General features: G+C 42.2%; 1 protein-coding gene across 1 annotated transcript in view; it reads left to right on the top strand.

Annotated features, from left to right (window-relative positions):
• The first annotated feature begins 4,979 nt into the window (after positions 1 to 4,979).
• LOC131406886 (anthrax toxin receptor-like) overlaps positions 4,980 to 16,978 on the top strand; it is a 59,323-nt gene continuing 47,324 nt past the window's right edge. The window contains exon 1 of the mRNA XM_058542750.1: positions 4,980 to 5,251. Within this exon, the coding sequence (XP_058398733.1) occupies positions 4,980 to 5,251 (272 nt within the window). The remainder of the gene's footprint in view (positions 5,252 to 16,978) is intronic.

Here is a 16,978-nt window from a genome sequence, read left to right as displayed (position 1 = left end):
TTGCTCAGGTTGGGTGCCTCTAGTGGGCTGGCACTGCACGCAGTGGGCAGGGTGCCTTTGCTGGGGCTGAGCCGCCACCACTCGGTGGGGAGCGTTCACATGGGTGGGGCCTTTGCAGCATGGGGCACGATCCCACGGGACTGGCTACCACTCCAAAAGCATTCACATGTGGGCTGCTCTGCCTCCACCTCCTCTCACAGTCGATCTGGCCACTGAGTGAGGATCTGGGTCTTGGATCACTGCCACTGAGGAGGCAGAGGAGGCCACTTCCCTAGTCCAACTGCTTCAGGGATCCAGTCCAGCCACCTTCAGATGTATAGCTGTGTAGATCTCTCAGATGTCCTGTTGTGCTGTGCAGGGAATCCTCTGTTGGTTAATGAATGTCCGTTTAGTTGTAACTTAGAGGGGAGAGACAAAGGGAACAACTCAGTCCACCATGATGCTGATGTCACCTCAAGGACAAATCAAAAGTATTTTAAAAATATTTTTAAAATCAAATGGCAATAAAATATTACATAGGAAAACTGATGAGATACAGTGAAAGAGAAACTTAGAGGAAAATTTGTGACCCAAAGCCTTGTGTTACGGAAAAGGAGGGTGAAAATAAGTGAGCTAATAATTGAATATTGGAAAAAATAGTAAAATAAACCCAAAAAAGTGAAAGGGAGAAAAGCTTAGAGAAAGAACAAATAAATTAAATAGAAAACAAAATTCAATCGGGAGCAATAACCAAGTCAAAGCTTATTTGAAAAGATTACTAACACAGATATTACTGTAATGGAATGATCAGAAAGCAATACACTGCTTCCCAAACTTCTTTTAAATTATAAACTCCCCCAAGAGCTTTTTAAACACTTTTTTCCTTATAGCCCACCATGAAATTCTAATAGCACAGATTTACTCGATATCTCCTTGTGTACCATGTTTCATACTGATATACAGTAAGTCTCATTTTCACTCTTGGCAATATCCCCCCTGTTGTGAATGCATAGAATAAGAAAAGACACAATTAAGTGATAATAGGAATTAAAAGAAGATATAACTACAGAGAGAACAGAAATATAAAAATCAAACATATTCTGAACAACTTTATACCAAAATATAGGAATAAATGTCCAAATTCCTAGAAAAATATTTTACCTAAAATGACTGATAAATGAAATAGAAGCACTAAATAATCCAGTATGTTAATCTGCTCAAGCTGCCATAACAAAGAACCACAGGCTGGGTGGCTTCAACAATAGAAATTTATTTTCTCACAGTTCTGGAGGCTGGAAGTCCAAGATCAAGGTGTCAGCATGGTTGCTTTCTGACGAGACCGCTCTTCCTGGATTGCAGACAGCTGCCTTCTTGCTGCGTCCTCACATGGCCTTTCCTCTGTGCCTGCATGGCAAAACAGCTCTTGTGTCTCTTTCTCTTCTTATAAGGACACCAGTCCTATGGGATTAGGGCCCCACCCTTATGACCTCATTTAACCTTCATCACCTCCTTAAAGGCTATATCACTTCCTTAAAGGCCGTATCTCCATAAACAGTCACATTACAGGTTAGGGCTTCAAAATATGAACAGGGCGGGGGGGTGCAGGTGGGAGGGAGTGGGGCACACAATTCACTCCATAACATTCAGTAAATATTAAATAAATTGTAGGAGTGATTTAATGACTTCCCACAAAGAAAACATCAGGCACAGATGATATCATACCAAATAGTCAAGGAGCAGATTATCAGGGTCATGTTCAGAGTCTCTCCAAGGAGAAAGAAAGTGAACACATTTTATGAAGTGCATTTTATGAGGCTATTATTACCTAATATCAAAACCAGATGAGGACAGCACAAAAATAGGAAATTACAGGCCAGCCTCCCTCATGATTGTAGGTAAAAGCAATATTCTGAAGTAATAGTAAACTCAATCCAGCAGTGTTTACAAAAATTAAAGAAATGGCCAAGTTGGGTTTATTTATAACATGTTAAAATTGGTTTTACATGCCTTAATGTAATTAACCGTATTAGATTACTAGAGAGAAATAGATACATTTATCACAAAATGCACAGAATAAGAGTTTAGGTAAAATTCAACACTACTTCATGATTTTTGCAAACCAAGAATGGTAATGAAACTTCCTAATCTGATAAAGGATTTCTACCAAAAGCCTTCAATAATATCAATCTTTATGGTGATATGCTAGAAGAATTCTCTTTAAAATCAAGAACGCCTCCATCACAGCTTCTGGTCGACAGGTCATTGGAGAACCAGTCAGCACAATGTTTTTCGGTTTTGTTTTTAATTTTACATAGAAACACAAACGACTCTGAAGATATAATTTTAGAATAAGAGAGTTTAGCAAGTTGGGTTAATACATCAATAAATAAATACATTGTTTCATGACAGCAGTAAACAGTTTAAAAACTTTATTTTTAAAATGCCATTTACTACAGCAACAAAAATATAGGGTATTTAGGGAAGGCACTTGGCAAAAGAGGTCAAGATCTTCATAGGGAAATTTATATGAAAAGGGCTAAATCAGTGGAGACTTTGCCATGTTCACTGATAGGAGGAGTCCAGATTGCAGATATCAAATCCCTGCAAATGTATCTATATATTTAATGTTGTTGTAATCAAATATTAAGAGGGTTTTGGGGGAGCGGAATCTTGATGAGCTGATTCTAAAATTTACATGAAAGAGCAAATGGCCAACAATTAGCATACGAAAAACCAGGTGAGTGATTCACCCTTCCCCATCAAGGTTTGCTGTAGAACTCAGTGGTTGTTAGCTTAGGTATTCCATACCCTATGTTTCAGATTCTGCTGGGCTATCTTCTGGTGACAACACCGCCCCAACTGGATCAGCTTAAAAGCAAAAACTGTTTATCCCACTCATATATCTCACTGTCCCACATGTACATCTCCATCCCAGGTTCCTAGGAGGGTACTGCACATCGTAGTTGCTCAGGTAGGTACCAGGCTGTTGGGTCCACCTGAATCATACCTAGATTCTTAAAGACTCTGTCCAGAAGTGGCACATGTAACTTCTATTAACTTTTCACTGGTGGAATCAAGTCCAAGCTCGCCATATGTGGCAAGGAAGCACAATCCTTCCTTACAAAAGGAAGGGACAATGAGGAACTGGTCCACACTATACTAATTGAGATAGTGTGGTACTGACACTATCGATATAACCCAATAAACAAATAAAGGGAATAGAACAGAGAGCACAGAACCACACCCACATCTAATGAAACTGGAAACACAACAGAGGTGACATGAAAACCATTAAGAAAAAATGGGATAGTTTTTCTATCGTCCCATTTCCCCAGCAACTGGGGCTGGGACAGTTTCCTCTATGTATGGGAAACCATGAAATCAGATCCCTGGCACAAATCACCCTTATAAATTAATTCCAGATGGACTAAAAACTTCTGTATAAAAGCCAAATCTATACAACGTTTAAGATAAAATGTGTATCACCTTAACAGGGAAGAATTCCTTGAATAGGATACAAAACAGTACAACTCTTAAAAGTTTTTGAAAATGAAAAATAAACTCTATTAAAATTAAGAACTTCTGATTATTAAAAGGCAATAAATAGAGTGAAAAACAAGCCACACAAGGAAGAAAATATTTGCAACCAGTGATAAAGGATTAGTATCAGTGATATATAAGGAATGCTAAGGAATCCATATGAAAAAGAGAAACTCCGAATGAGAAAATGGATGCAGGCAGAAGAGGCCCTTCACAAAGGAGGAAAAACGACCCCAAATCTCCTGAACAGAAGACCAATCCCATCAGTAATTTGGGAAATGCAAATTAAGAGACTCAGATGACTAATCAATAGGTAAATACACAAAAATGCAGCAATACCAAGTGTCAGAAAGGATATGAAGCAAGGAAAAACTAATATGCGGATGGGAGATGTATGCCAATTTCATCAATACCAAAGGATCATTTATTTAAGATATTCCATTATTTTAAATACCACTCCACCCCCCCCAAAAAAGCCAACACAATGCTTTTTATCACCTGTAGTTTTTGTTATATATATTGAAAGATCTAGTTTAGATTTTTTTTAGAGAAAGATTCTTATCATATATCACTCTTCTTTTGTGCATACAAAACGAAGAAAATAAAATAAATTGGTTAAGGAATTTCTAAATACTTTTTACATCACAGACTGAGTTTTTAAATCACTTTTGACTCAGAATTGTCTATTCCCATGTTTTTCCATGGAGCAGAGACAAGCCATCCCCACTCAGCGCTCTCTGAATTTCTGGACACAGAACCTGTGGTCATAATACAATGGTTCTTGTCTTATGTCACTAATTTGGGGTGGTTCATTTCACCGCAGTAGGTAACTGCGGAATGAGGTAACTCATTCACAAATGACTCTGGCATCCTTGCAGGACCTTCCCCTTCTAGATCCTTCCATCCCGTGGGCGACTTCTGTATTCACAGGAGTGACCTTTATAGCACACCAGACTCCAGTTCCTTGACCTCCTCACCCACAGTGACGTCCCTAGCTAAGCCACCTCAGTGCCCTCTTTCAGTTTACAGAAAGGCAGGGTTTCTGGAGGATGTTAATGGCCACCTGTAAGGGTTTGGGATGAGAGACAAATGGAGGCCTCCTCTTCCCCGCATCCAAGGATCTCATGACTCCCGCCTGGGGCTGTCAAGAGGCAGGACTCTGAGCAGAGCTGCAGGTCACAAAGTCACCATGCCAACCTTCCTGTCCATCACAACGACGGGACACTCTGCCTCCACGAGGCGGGGGAAGCGCCACGCAGGTAGTGAGAGCCTGGAGCCAGAGCCGCTTTGCCTCCTTGGCCGGCGGGGCAGCTACCAGGTGGAGGCTCGCGCACGCGCCGTGGTGAAAGCGCGGGAGGGGCTGAGTCCCCGGGCACAGGGGACGGGACGCAGTGGAAGCGGGGGCCTGAGGTGGCTTGAGGTGGTCGGGGTCCCTTGGTGCCGCAGGGGCCGCCAAGGAAATGGGGAGCGGCGGCCCCGCAGTGCCGGGCCCCGCGCTCCTGCTGCTGCTGCTGCCGCCGCTTTGGCTGCTGAGCGCGGGGAGCTTCCCACACAGCCTCCAGGGCTCCCCAGACTTCCAAGGCCTCGGGCTGGACTGGGGAAGTCTCCACGACCGCCGCCTCCTCAGCCTAGACCGGGGAAGGTCCCACCAGGACACCAGTCACCACAGGAGCAAGGCGAAGAAGCTATATTCCTGCGAGGGCGCCTTCGACCTCTACTTCATCTTGGACGCGTGAGTGACCCTCCCACCCTGGCCCGGGGTGCTCCTCAGGGAAGGAGGGAGTGACAGGGTCACTGCTGGAAGGAAGTGGCCCAAGGGGACCCCAGCCTCGGAGAAGGGAGAGTGGGAGGTCCAGTCTTCGTCAGACCCGAAAAGCAGACCTCTGTGGCCGCCTCCTTCCTGAGGCAGCAGGAATGCCTCAGGCGTTTGTTCCCTGAAGCTTTTTCATTTGGAAAGGAAAAAAGGCCACCAGAGGGTTTCTGGATGCTTCTCTGTCTTCCACCAACTGGGCCTGGATCTGTGACCTGCATGCCCGTTAAACAGCTGGAGGGGACCTGACGGCTGGAGCTGCCTTCTCAGCAGTTGTACAAGCTCACTGAGGGCTTTGGTTTTGTTTTTGTTTTGTTTTCTGCCCAAATGTCTTCTGTTTTTTCTGGGCCCCCAAGAGATTGCTGTGTTGTCTGTTGGGCGTTGTCACAGTGTCAATACTTAGAAGGTCCTTTGCTTTGTGGCTTTTAAGTGTTTTGCTTCTCTTCGCCAATCTGGAGACCCACGTTACGGTGTGTGTGCACTTTCAGTACAGTTTGGTCTGTCTGGCTGTGGCCCTGGGAAAGCTGGGCTGTGCCTTAGGCACCTTCTGGCCCTCTAAGAAGGAAAGTGGAGGACGGGGGTCTCCAGGCTTGGAGGCATTGTGGTGGTTCCATTTTCAACTCCTGTTGGGCTGAAAATAAACTTTACTTATTCAGTAGTAATAGTGGTATGACTGTCAATATGGTTGAAGGTCTTTCCAGTTTATAAAGCCTTTTCACTGCACTTCTGTCATCCTCAAAACAATCCAGGGATGTAGAGTAGGAAAGGTGTTTGTGTATGCAATCTCCTGGAAAGGGAGGTGGCTCCTAGAGGGGGAAGAAGTAGCCCAGAGGCCGGTGGTGGTGATCAGGACTCGGCTTCCTTGACTGCCCTCATCCAGCATTCCGGGTTGTACAGCCCCTGATCCTCTTATTCTACCTGGAGACTTATGTTGGGGGGATGCATGCCCAGCCCACCAGCTTCCACCAAAGCCCTCAGAGCTGGGAGCCACCCTGCCCACTGGAAGAGAAGTCTCTCCTCACTGTCCAGTGAGGTACTTCTGAGATGCCCTGGGCAGGTCTTGTCTGGTTGATCCTTAGCACAGCCCAGGGGGGTGGTAAGTCCTCTCTTGGGCATTGGGGTTGGGGAATGGTGGGCCTTGTGTGGGGCTGACAGCCTCTTTGGGTCAGTCTTGCCAGAGAGTGGCAGTGAGTCCAAAGGGTCCTCCCAGCTGCCATCCTGTTATAGCACCCCCGCCCACACCCCCAGTGTCTGCTGTTAGGCCCAGTGTGGGCACAGCCCAGCCCTGGTATGGATCAAGGAGGGTTCTGGGTACAGGGGGGATGTGAACTAATATTCATTGAGCACTTACTAGGTTCCGGGGATGTGCTGAACACTTAGACCTCCCACAGCTTGAGGGAGTAGATTCTACTTCCCTACTTCCGGGTAATGAAACTGAGGCTGGGAGGGGCTAGTGATTTGTTCAGTGTCATTCAAAGCTGGTTTGGTGCAAAACATTAGAAAGTGGGAGGCTGCTCCCCTTTCGTCTCTCTAAGGAGGGCCTGAGTTCAGAGGAAGAGAAAGTTGCCATTCTGAAGAGGTGACCGTGTTTCCTAGACCAGAAGGTGAGGGGCTCAGGTGGGATGTTCTTTGAGCAGAGGAGGTGTGTGATTGGATAGTGTTCTAAAAGGATCACAGTTGAAGGTCACAAGGGCACAGCCCACTGGGAGACCAGTGAGGGGGCTGGGAGGGATCCAGGAGGAGTGGAGGGTAGTGTGGACCAGTAGGGTAGGGGTGGAGATGATGAGTGGCCAGACTCTGGATCTGTTTTGAAGGTAGAGGCCACAGGATTCCAGACAGATTGGATGGGGGAGGCCAGGTGTGGCCCTAGATGGGGGTGAGGGTCGGAGTGGAAAGCAGCCTCATCACTGTGTCTTCCTCACAACTGTGGGTAAATGTCATCACTCCTATTTTACAGATGAGGGAAGGAGGCCGCTCAGAGCCAGAGAATGACCCACCAAAGACCTCAGGAAGACATGGAGCCAGAATGGAGACTCTGGAATGTCTGATTCCAAAGCCCATTCCAAAGACTCCAAGGCTGGGTGGGTTCCTGAGAATCTTGGAGCAAAACCAATCTGTCACCTGCAGGAAGCTCTTGAGTGGTTCACTCCCAGCTTATTCACTAGATTCGTTATTCATTTGCTGCTTCAGTAGACTGAATTGGATGAAAAGGAGTGAGCCCTCCCATGTGTCTGCAGTATTGGCCAGTGGCCTTTGAGGGCCAGGGAGGCCCAGGCTGCGGGAGTGGCCTGTGCACAGGCCTGAGCAATGAGGCCCTCAGGTGATCCCAGAGGATCCGAGTGTGAGGAGGAAGGGGGAAAAAGGAGAAAGAGGGAGGGAGATACGCTGATGGTGGGGGCCCTGGGCCCACATAGGAGGTGTGTTCTTCACTTCAAGGGCATTTTGGGGTCAGTGAAAGCAAGGCTTCTATCAGAGGAGAGATGGATCAGATCTGTGTTTTCCAAAGAGCCCCTTAGCTGCCTTGGGGAGGATGGATTGGAAGGGGGAGGATGGAAGCAGCAGCTAGCATGAAAAGGAGAAGGGACTGAGAGATCCCAGGAGGCCTGAGAGACTGGGGAAAGGCAGGTAGGAGCCCTGAGACAGGTGTGCCCAATGAGAGGAGAATGGGGAGACAGACCCCAGGGGAGCTTCCACATGAGCAGCATGTGTGGAAGAAGAGGGGCTGGTGTAGAGGAGAGAAGCAGAGCTTCAAGATCCATCCACACCAGGCACAGAGGCTGTGCAGGATGCTCCTTAGAGAGTGTCTTGGCTTCGATACCTGTGCAAGGGAATGGGTGGAAGTAGCATTAAGTGGAGCTTCAATGCAGGCCTGGTAGCCTCAGCTGACCCACGGGGAGCTTTGGACCTGAAAGGCTCCCTTGGGATTGTATCATGTTGGGCCAAATGACTGGGCCATCCCTCAATGCAGGTGGCTGTCTCAGGAAGAGTATGACCTTGGCAAGGCAACTCTGCAGATGAGGGGTTCCCAGAGTGGATGATAGCTAAAGGGGCATCCTTGAAGGAGCATTTGGATTCAGCACGTTCATGTCCTTCACAGCCTCTCCTCCAGCCCTGGTGAATTGAAGAAGAGAGCTATGTGGGCCGTTGATCTGTGTTCCCCTTTTGGTGGGCCATCCTGTGTCTCTTGTTTTCTCCTTCTCAGGACCCCCCACAACCCCCTACGTGCTATGGCTGGGAGGCAGAGGGCATTGAAACCTGTACACATTAAACAATAACTCCCCATTCATCCCTCCCCAACCCCTGGTAGCCTCTATTCTATTTTCTGTATCTGTGAATTTGCCTAGTCTAGGTACCTTGTATAAGTGGAATCATGCAATGTTTGGCATTTTGTGTCTGGCTCATTTCACTTAGAAAAATATTTCAAGGTCCTTCCATGTTGTAGCACGTATCAGAATTTCATTCCTTTTTATGGCTGAATAATATTCCATCATATGTATATACCACATTTTGTTTATCTGTTCATCTGTTGATGAGCACTTGAGTTGTTTGCACTTTGGGACTATTGTGAATAGTGCTGTGGTGAACATTGGTGTACATATATCTGTTTGAATCCCTGCTTTTATTACTTTTGGGCATATGCCTAGGAGTGGAATTGCTGGATCACAGGGTAATTCTACGTTTACCTATGTTAATTATGCCATACTGTTTTCCACAGTGGCTGCACCATTTTGCATTCCCACAAGCAGTGCACAAGGGTTCCAGTTTCTCCACATTCTCTCCAGCACTTATTTTCCAAGTTTTGTGTTGTTTTGTTTTGTCATTTGATAATAGCCATCCCAATGGGTGTGAAGTGGTATCTCATTGTGGTTTTGATTTGCATTTCTCTAATGACTAGTGATGTTGAGCATCTTTTTCTGTGCTTGCTTATTCGTCATTTGTGTATGTTCTTTGGAGAAATGTCTATTCAAATCCTTGCCCATTTTTGAATTCAGTTGTTTTTTGTTGTTGAGTTGTAGGCATGCTTTATATATCTGGTTATCAATTCCTCATCAGATATATGATTTGCAAATATTCTCTCCCATTCTATGTGTTGTCTTTTCGCTTTCTTGGTAGTATCCTTTGCACAGAAATTTTTTAATTTTCATGAAGTTTGGTTTATCTATATTTTCTTTTATTGCCTGTGTTCTTGGTGTCATATCCAAAAAACCATTACCAAATGCAATGTCATGAAGCTTTTTCCCTATGTTTTCTTCTAAGAGTTTAATAGTTTTAACTCTTACATTTAGGTCTTTGATCCATTTTGAGTTAATTTTTGTATATGATGTAAGGTAAGAGTCCAATGGCATTCTGTTGCATGTGGACATCCAGTTTTCCTAGCACCATTTGTTGAAAACACTGTCCTTTCCCACATTGAATCATCTTGGCACCTTTGTTGAAAATCAATTGAACGTATATATGAGGGTTTATTTCTGGGCTCTCGCGTCTATTCCATTGGTCTATATGTCTCTCCTTATGCCAGTACAACATTGTTTTGATTATTGTAGATTTGTAATTCTGAAACCAGAAAATGTGATTCCCCCAACTTTGTTCTTATTCAAGATTTTTTTTAGCTGGTTGAAGTCCCTTGAAATTCCATATGAACTTTTGGATGGATTTTTCAATTTCTCCAAAAACAATGCTATTGAGGTTTTGATAGAGATTGCACTGAATCTGTAGATAGCCTTGGTAGTATTGTCAGCTTAACAATATTAAGTCTTCCAATCCATGAATATGTGATGTCTTTCCAATGACTTATGTCTTCTTTAATTTCTTTCAGCAATGTATTGTACTTTTCAGTGTAGAAGTTTTTTGCCTCCTTGGTTAAATTTATTCATAAGTATTTTGTTCTGTTTGATGCTGTTGTAAATGGAATTGCTTTAATTTCCATTTGGGAATATTCATTGTTAGTATAGAAATGCAGCTGAGTTTTATATGTCAATTTTGTATCTTGAAACTTTGCTGATATTATTTATTAGCTCTAATAGGTTTTTTTGTTGACTCTTCAGGGGTTTTTACATGTAAGATTATATCATCCAAGAAGAGAGATAATTTTACTTTTTCCTTTTCAATTTGGATACCTTTTCTTTGTTTTTCTTTCCTAGTTGCTCTGGCTAGGACTTCCAATGCTGTGTGAAATAGAATTAACAAAAGTGGCATCCCTATATTCTTCTTGATCTTAGGGGAAAAGCTTTTAGTCTTTCACTATTGATATGTTAGTTGCGCTCTTTTCATATATGGCCTTTATCATGTTGAAGAATTTTTCTCTATTCCTAATTTGAGTATTTTTGTCAAGAAAGGGTATTCGATTTTATCAAATGCTTTTTCTACATCAGTTGAGATGACCACATAGTTTGATTTCTTCATTCTATTAATGTGGATGTTACATTATTTGATTTTTGTATGTTGAGCCATCTTTGCATTGTGGAAATAAATCCTACTTGCTTGTAGTGTATACACCTTTTAATATTCTGCTGAATTCAGTTTGCTAATATTTTGTTGAGGATGTTTGCATCAATATTCTTAAGGAATATTGCTATGTAGTTTTCTTTACTTGTAATGTTTGGCTTTGGTATCAGGGTAATACAAGACTCACGGAATGAATTTGGAAATGTTCCCTTATCTTCCATTTTTTGGAAGAGTTTGAGAAGGATTGTTGTTACCTTGTCTTTTAATGTTTGGTAGAACTCACCGTTGAAGCCATCTGGTCCTGGGCATTTATTGTTGGGATATTTTTGATTACTGATTCAATTTCTTTACTACTAGTTATAGGCCTATTCATATTTTTTATTTCTTCATGATTCAGTTTTGGTTCATTGTGTGTTTCTAGGAATTTACCCATTTCATCTAGGTTGTCCAGTTTGTTGGTGTACAAGTGTTCCTAGGCTTCTCTTATAATTCTTTCTATTTCTATAAAATTGGTAGTCGTGTCCCACTTTCATTTTTAGATTTTAGTAATTTGAATCTTTCTTTTTTTATTATAAATCAGTCAAGATAAAGGTTTGTCAATTTTGTTAATCTTTTCAAAGAACCAATCTCTTATTTCATTGATATTTCTCTATTTTTCTATTCCATATATTTTTTATTTCTGTCATGATCTTTATTATTTCCTTCCTTCTGCTAGCTTTGGGTTTGGTTTTCTTTTCTTTTTCTAGTTCCATAAAATGTAAACTTAGTTTACTAATTTGAGATCTTTCTTTTTTAATGTATTGTTTATTGCTATAAATTTCCCTCTTGACACTACTTTGGCTGCATCCCATATGTTTTGTTACGTTGAATTTTCATTTTCATTTGTCTCGTGGTATTTTCTAATTTATCTTGTGATTTTTCCTTTGATTCTTTTTTTATTTAAAATTGCAATGTTTAATTTCCACATATTTGTGAATTTTCCAAATTTCCTCCTACCATTAATTTCTAACTTCATTCCTTTGTGGTTGGAAAAGATACTTAGAGGATTTCCATCTTTTAAAAAATTTTAAGACTTATTTTGTCTAACATGTGATCTATCCTGGAGAATATTCCATGTGCACTTGAGGAAAATGTGAATTCTACTATTGTCAGATAGAGCGTTCTGTACATATCTGTTAGGTACAATTAGCTTATAATGTTGTTCACATCCTCTGTTGCTTTATTTCTCTGTTTCCTTATATTTTGTCTCGTTGTTTTATCCATTATTAAAAGCGGGGTGTTGAAGTTTCCAGGTTTTCTTGTAGAGCTGTCTGTTTCTCTCTTAAATTCCATCAATGTTCACCTCATAAGTTTTGGAGCTCTAATGTTTAGTGCATATGTTTAAAGGTGTTTTATTTTCTTATTGATTTGACGCTTTTATGAATATAGAATGTCCTTTTTGGCCTTTTATAACAGTTTTTTACTTAAAGTCTATTTTGTCTAATATGTCACCCCAGCTCTTTATGGGTTTCTATTTGCATGGAATATCTTTCTATCCTTTCTTTTTCAAGGTATTTGTGTCCTTACATCAAAAGTAAGTCTGTTATAGATGGCATATACTTAGATCTTTTTTTTTAACGCATTCTGCCAGTGTATGCCTTTTATCTGGAGAGTTTAATTCATTTACATTTAAAGTAATTAGTAGGAGTGATGTCAGCATCATGGCAGAGTGAGCTGTTCCTTTGTCTCTCCCCTCTAAGTTACAACCAGTAGGACATCCACTGATCAACAAAGGACTCTCTACACAGCACACTGGAACACCTGAGAGATCCATACATCTCTACTTCTGAAGGTGGGTGAACTGGACCTCCAGGAGGCAGTGGAACTAGGGGCAGTCCCCTCCCCCTCCCCTGGCAGCAGCAAGTGCAACACCAGTCCTCCCAGCAGTGGAGGCGTATCCAAAATGCAGATATCCCTGGTAGTGGCAGTGGTGCCTGGACCTGAGGTTTCAAAAAGTGCACCAGCACTGTAGACCAGCAGCTGCAGGAGCAGCAACAGCACTTGTGGCTCAACCCCTTCCCCTCCCCCAGCAGCAGCAAGTGGCACCCATGACCTGACACTTCAGGAAACAAAATGATACCAGTCATGCAGCCCCTCCGGCTCCTCCAGCAGTGGCAACTCCAGTGCCAGTCCTTCCAGCAGCAAGGGCTTCATCCAAAACGTGGATACTCCTGGCAGTGATGGTGGTGCCCTGACCTGAGATTTCAAAAAGCACATCGGAGCCAGAGACCATAGGCTATGGGAACAGCAGTGGCACCTGAGACTCAGCCACTACGCCTCCCCCAGCAGTAGCAGAAGTTGCCAGTGACCTGAGGCTTTAGGAAACACAGTGGGACTTGTGGCTTAGGCCCTATCCCTCCCACAGCAGTGGTGGGTGGCACCTGTGACCTAAGGCTTCAGGAGCCACAGCAGTACGCATGACCAGCCCCCAGTGGCAGCACCCCCAACAATGGCCCTACCAGCAGCAGGGGCTGCATACGAGAACCCAGGCCCCTGGCAGTGGTGCTGCCAACACCTGCAGATATCCCAGGAGCAGCAGCACAGGTGGTGCATGTGACAGCAACACCTGAGCCCGTGGAGAGCCAGTGGAGGGACACAAGACCCAGGCAACAGAAGTGCTTGTAGCCTAGTGACCCCAATGGTGACACACATGACAGCAGTGACATCATAAGTGAAAGGCACCAGCAAACTCAGAGGCACAAGCATCATAAGGAGGGTACTTATGACACCTCTGGCAGAGGCATTGTAGGATGGAAAGTTCAGGCTCTCTAATACAACCAGAAGCAGCTCAGAATCAAAGTAACCAAAGTCTTACCCAAATAAGAATGATGTTTACTACCACAAGTGTGCCAGCAGAGGAACAACTCGTCAAGCACTATGAAGAATTATAGTAGCATGGTAGCGCAGAAATAAAATGACAACTCTTCAGAAACCAAACTTGAAGTCACAGAAGATTTCAGTCTAACCAATAGAGAGATCAAAATAGCCATCATGAAGAAACTCAACAATCTACAAGAAAACTCAGAAGAATAGTTCAGTGAGCTCAGGAATAAAATTAATGAATAGAAGGAATACTTCACCAAAGAGACTGAAACTAAAAAAACAAACAGAAACTCTCGAGATGAAGAACACAATTAATGAGATGAAAAGTAAAGTAGAGGGGCTTGCCTGGTGGTGTAGCAGTTAAGTTAGCGTGCTCTGCTTCAGCAGCTCAGCATTCGCAGGTTCAGATCCCAGGCGTGGACCAAAACACCGCTTGTCAAGCCGTGCTGTGGCTGTGTCCCATATAAAGTAGAGGAAGATGGGCACGGATGTTAGCCCAGGGCCAGTCTTCCTCAGCAACAGAAAAAGAGGATTGACAACAGATGTTAGCTCAAGGCTAATCTTCCTCACACACAAAAAAAATAAAAAAATAAAGAAGAAAGCAGTGGAAATAGGGCAGACCATATGTAAGACAGAATTAACGAGCTCAAAGAATCTAGAAATGATTCAGGTGGAAGAGAGGGAACTACAATTTTTAAAACATGGAGAAATTCTATTAAAAATGTTTGACTCAATTGGGAAAAGAAACATAAGGGTAATGAGTATACCAGGAGAAAAGAGGGATAAAGGAGCAGAGAGCTTATTTAAAGAAATAACAGCTGAGGACTTCCCAATCTGGGGAAGGAACTGGATATACAAATACATGAAGCTAATAGAACTTCTAATAATCTCAATGCAAAAAGACCTTATCCAAGACACATTATATTAAAACTGTCAAAAGTCAATGAAAAAGAATATTAAGGGCAGCCAGAGAGAAGAAAACAACTTACAAAGGAACCTCCTTCAGAGCATCAGCAGATTTCTCAGCAGAAACTTTCTAGGCTAGGAGAGAGAGGAATGATATATTCAAAATATTGAAAGGCAAAAACTGTCATCCAAGGACACTCTATCAAGCAAAGTTATCCTTCAGATATGACAGAGAAATAAAGGTGATGGAGTTCATCACCACTAGATTTGTCTTAAAAGAAATTTTAAAAGAAGCACTCCTACCAGAAACAAAAAGGCAAAGGTACACAAAGCCTTAAGCAAGGTGATAAATAGACAGACAGATTCAGAAAATTGCTACTCTATATCAGAATATGTTAGTAAACACTTCATTTAACATAAAGGATAAAGGGAAAGAAAGCATCAAAAGTAACTATAACCACTTCAATTTAGTAACAAACTCACAATACAAAAAAGGATAATTTGTGACAACAAAAACATTGAAGGGGAAGAGGAAAACGACTGAACCTGCATAGTCTAATGGAGATAAGATGATAAAGAACTCTCATCTTTGAGATCTTTTATACAAACCTCATGGTAACCAGAAAACCAAAAATCAGATCAGAGTCACACAACATAAAAAAAGAGGAAACTGAGAAATACATCACAGAAAACCACTAAACTGAAATGGCGGACAGAAATACAAGGGAAGAGAAACAATGGAAATATAGAACAACCAGAAAACTAGATAAAATGGCAGTATTAAGCCCTCATATATCAATAATCACTCTAAATGTAAATGGATTGACTTCACCAATCAAAAGACAAGAGAGGGCCAGCCCAGTGGCCTAGTGGTTAAGTTCAGCACACTCCACTCCAGGGGCCTGGGTTTGGTTCCCAGGCACGGACCTACACCACTCATCAAGTGGTCATGCTGTGGTGGCGACCCACATACAAAATCTGTTGGCAATAGATGTTATCTCAGGGAAAATCTTCCTCATCAAAAAAAAAAAAAAAGACAAGAGATCCTGGATGGATTAAAAAACAAGACCCAATAATATTCTGCCTCCAGGAAGCACATCTAAGCTCTGAAGACAAACATAGGCTCAGAGTGAAGGGATGGAATATGACACTCCAAGCAAATGGCAACAAAAGAAAATGGGTTATATCAGAAAAAACAGACTTCAAGACAAAAAGATAACAAAGGACAAAGATGGACATTAAATAATGATAAAAAGGGACATTCCACCAAGAATACATAACACTTAATATATATGCACCTAACACAGGAGCACCAAAGTATATAAAACAGCTATTAACAGACCTAAGGGAGAAATTGACAATAACACAATAATAGTAGCAAAAGTTAACACCACACTTACATCAGTGGATAGATCATTCAGACAGAAAGTCAACAAGGAAAAGTGGCCTTAAATGAAACACTAGACCAGATGGACTTAATAGATATATAGAGAACATTGCCTCCAAAACATTAGAATACACATTCTTATCAGGTGTACATGGAACATTCTCAAAGATAGACCATATGTTGAGAAATAAAGCAAGCCTCAGTAAATTTAAAAAGATTGAAATCATATCAAGCATCTTTTCCGACCACAACAGTATGAAACTAGAAATAAACTAGAAGAAGAAAGCTGAGAAAGTCACAAATAGTGGAGACTAAACAACCTGGTACTGAAGAACTGTTGGATCAAGGAAGAAATCAAAGGAGAAATTAAAAAATACCTGTAGACAAATGAAAATGAAATCACATGTTCAGCAGCCTGGGGTTTGTGGGTTTGGATCCTGGGCACAGACCTACACACTGCTCATCAAGCCATGCTGTGGCAGCATCCTATATACAAAATAGAGGAAGATTGGCACAGGTGTTAGCTCAGTGACAATCTTCCTCAAGCAAAAAGAGGAAGATTGGCAACAGACGTTAGCTCAGGGCCACTCTTCCTCCTCCTGACCACCAAAGACAGGAAAAATAATCACATGATCATCTCAATAGATGCAGAGAAAGCATTTGACAAGATTCAACATCCATTTACGATAAAAACTCTGAATAAAATGGGTATAAAAAGAAAGTACCTCAGCATAATAAAGCCCATATATGACAAACACACATCCAACATCATACTCAATGGTGAAAAGCTAAAAGCTATTCCTCTAAGAACACGAACAAGACAAGGACGCCTGCTTCCACTACTCTTATTTAACATAGTATTGGAAGTATTAGCCAGAAGAATTAGGCAAGAAAAAGAAATAAAAGGTATCCAAATTGGAAAGGAAGGAGTAAAACTGTCACTATTTGCAGATGACATGATTTTGTATATAGAAAACCTTAAAGAATCCACCAAAAAACCTAAAAATAACCTAAACCTAGAAATAACTTAAAAACACATCACAGTTGCA

Source organism: Diceros bicornis, chromosome 6 (genome assembly GCF_020826845.1).
Source record: "Diceros bicornis minor isolate mBicDic1 chromosome 6, mDicBic1.mat.cur, whole genome shotgun sequence".
Classification (NCBI taxonomy): domain Eukaryota; kingdom Metazoa; phylum Chordata; class Mammalia; order Perissodactyla; family Rhinocerotidae; genus Diceros; species Diceros bicornis.
The sequence above is the reverse complement of the archived record's forward strand: the minus strand, read 5'-3'. Positions and strand labels throughout refer to the sequence as shown.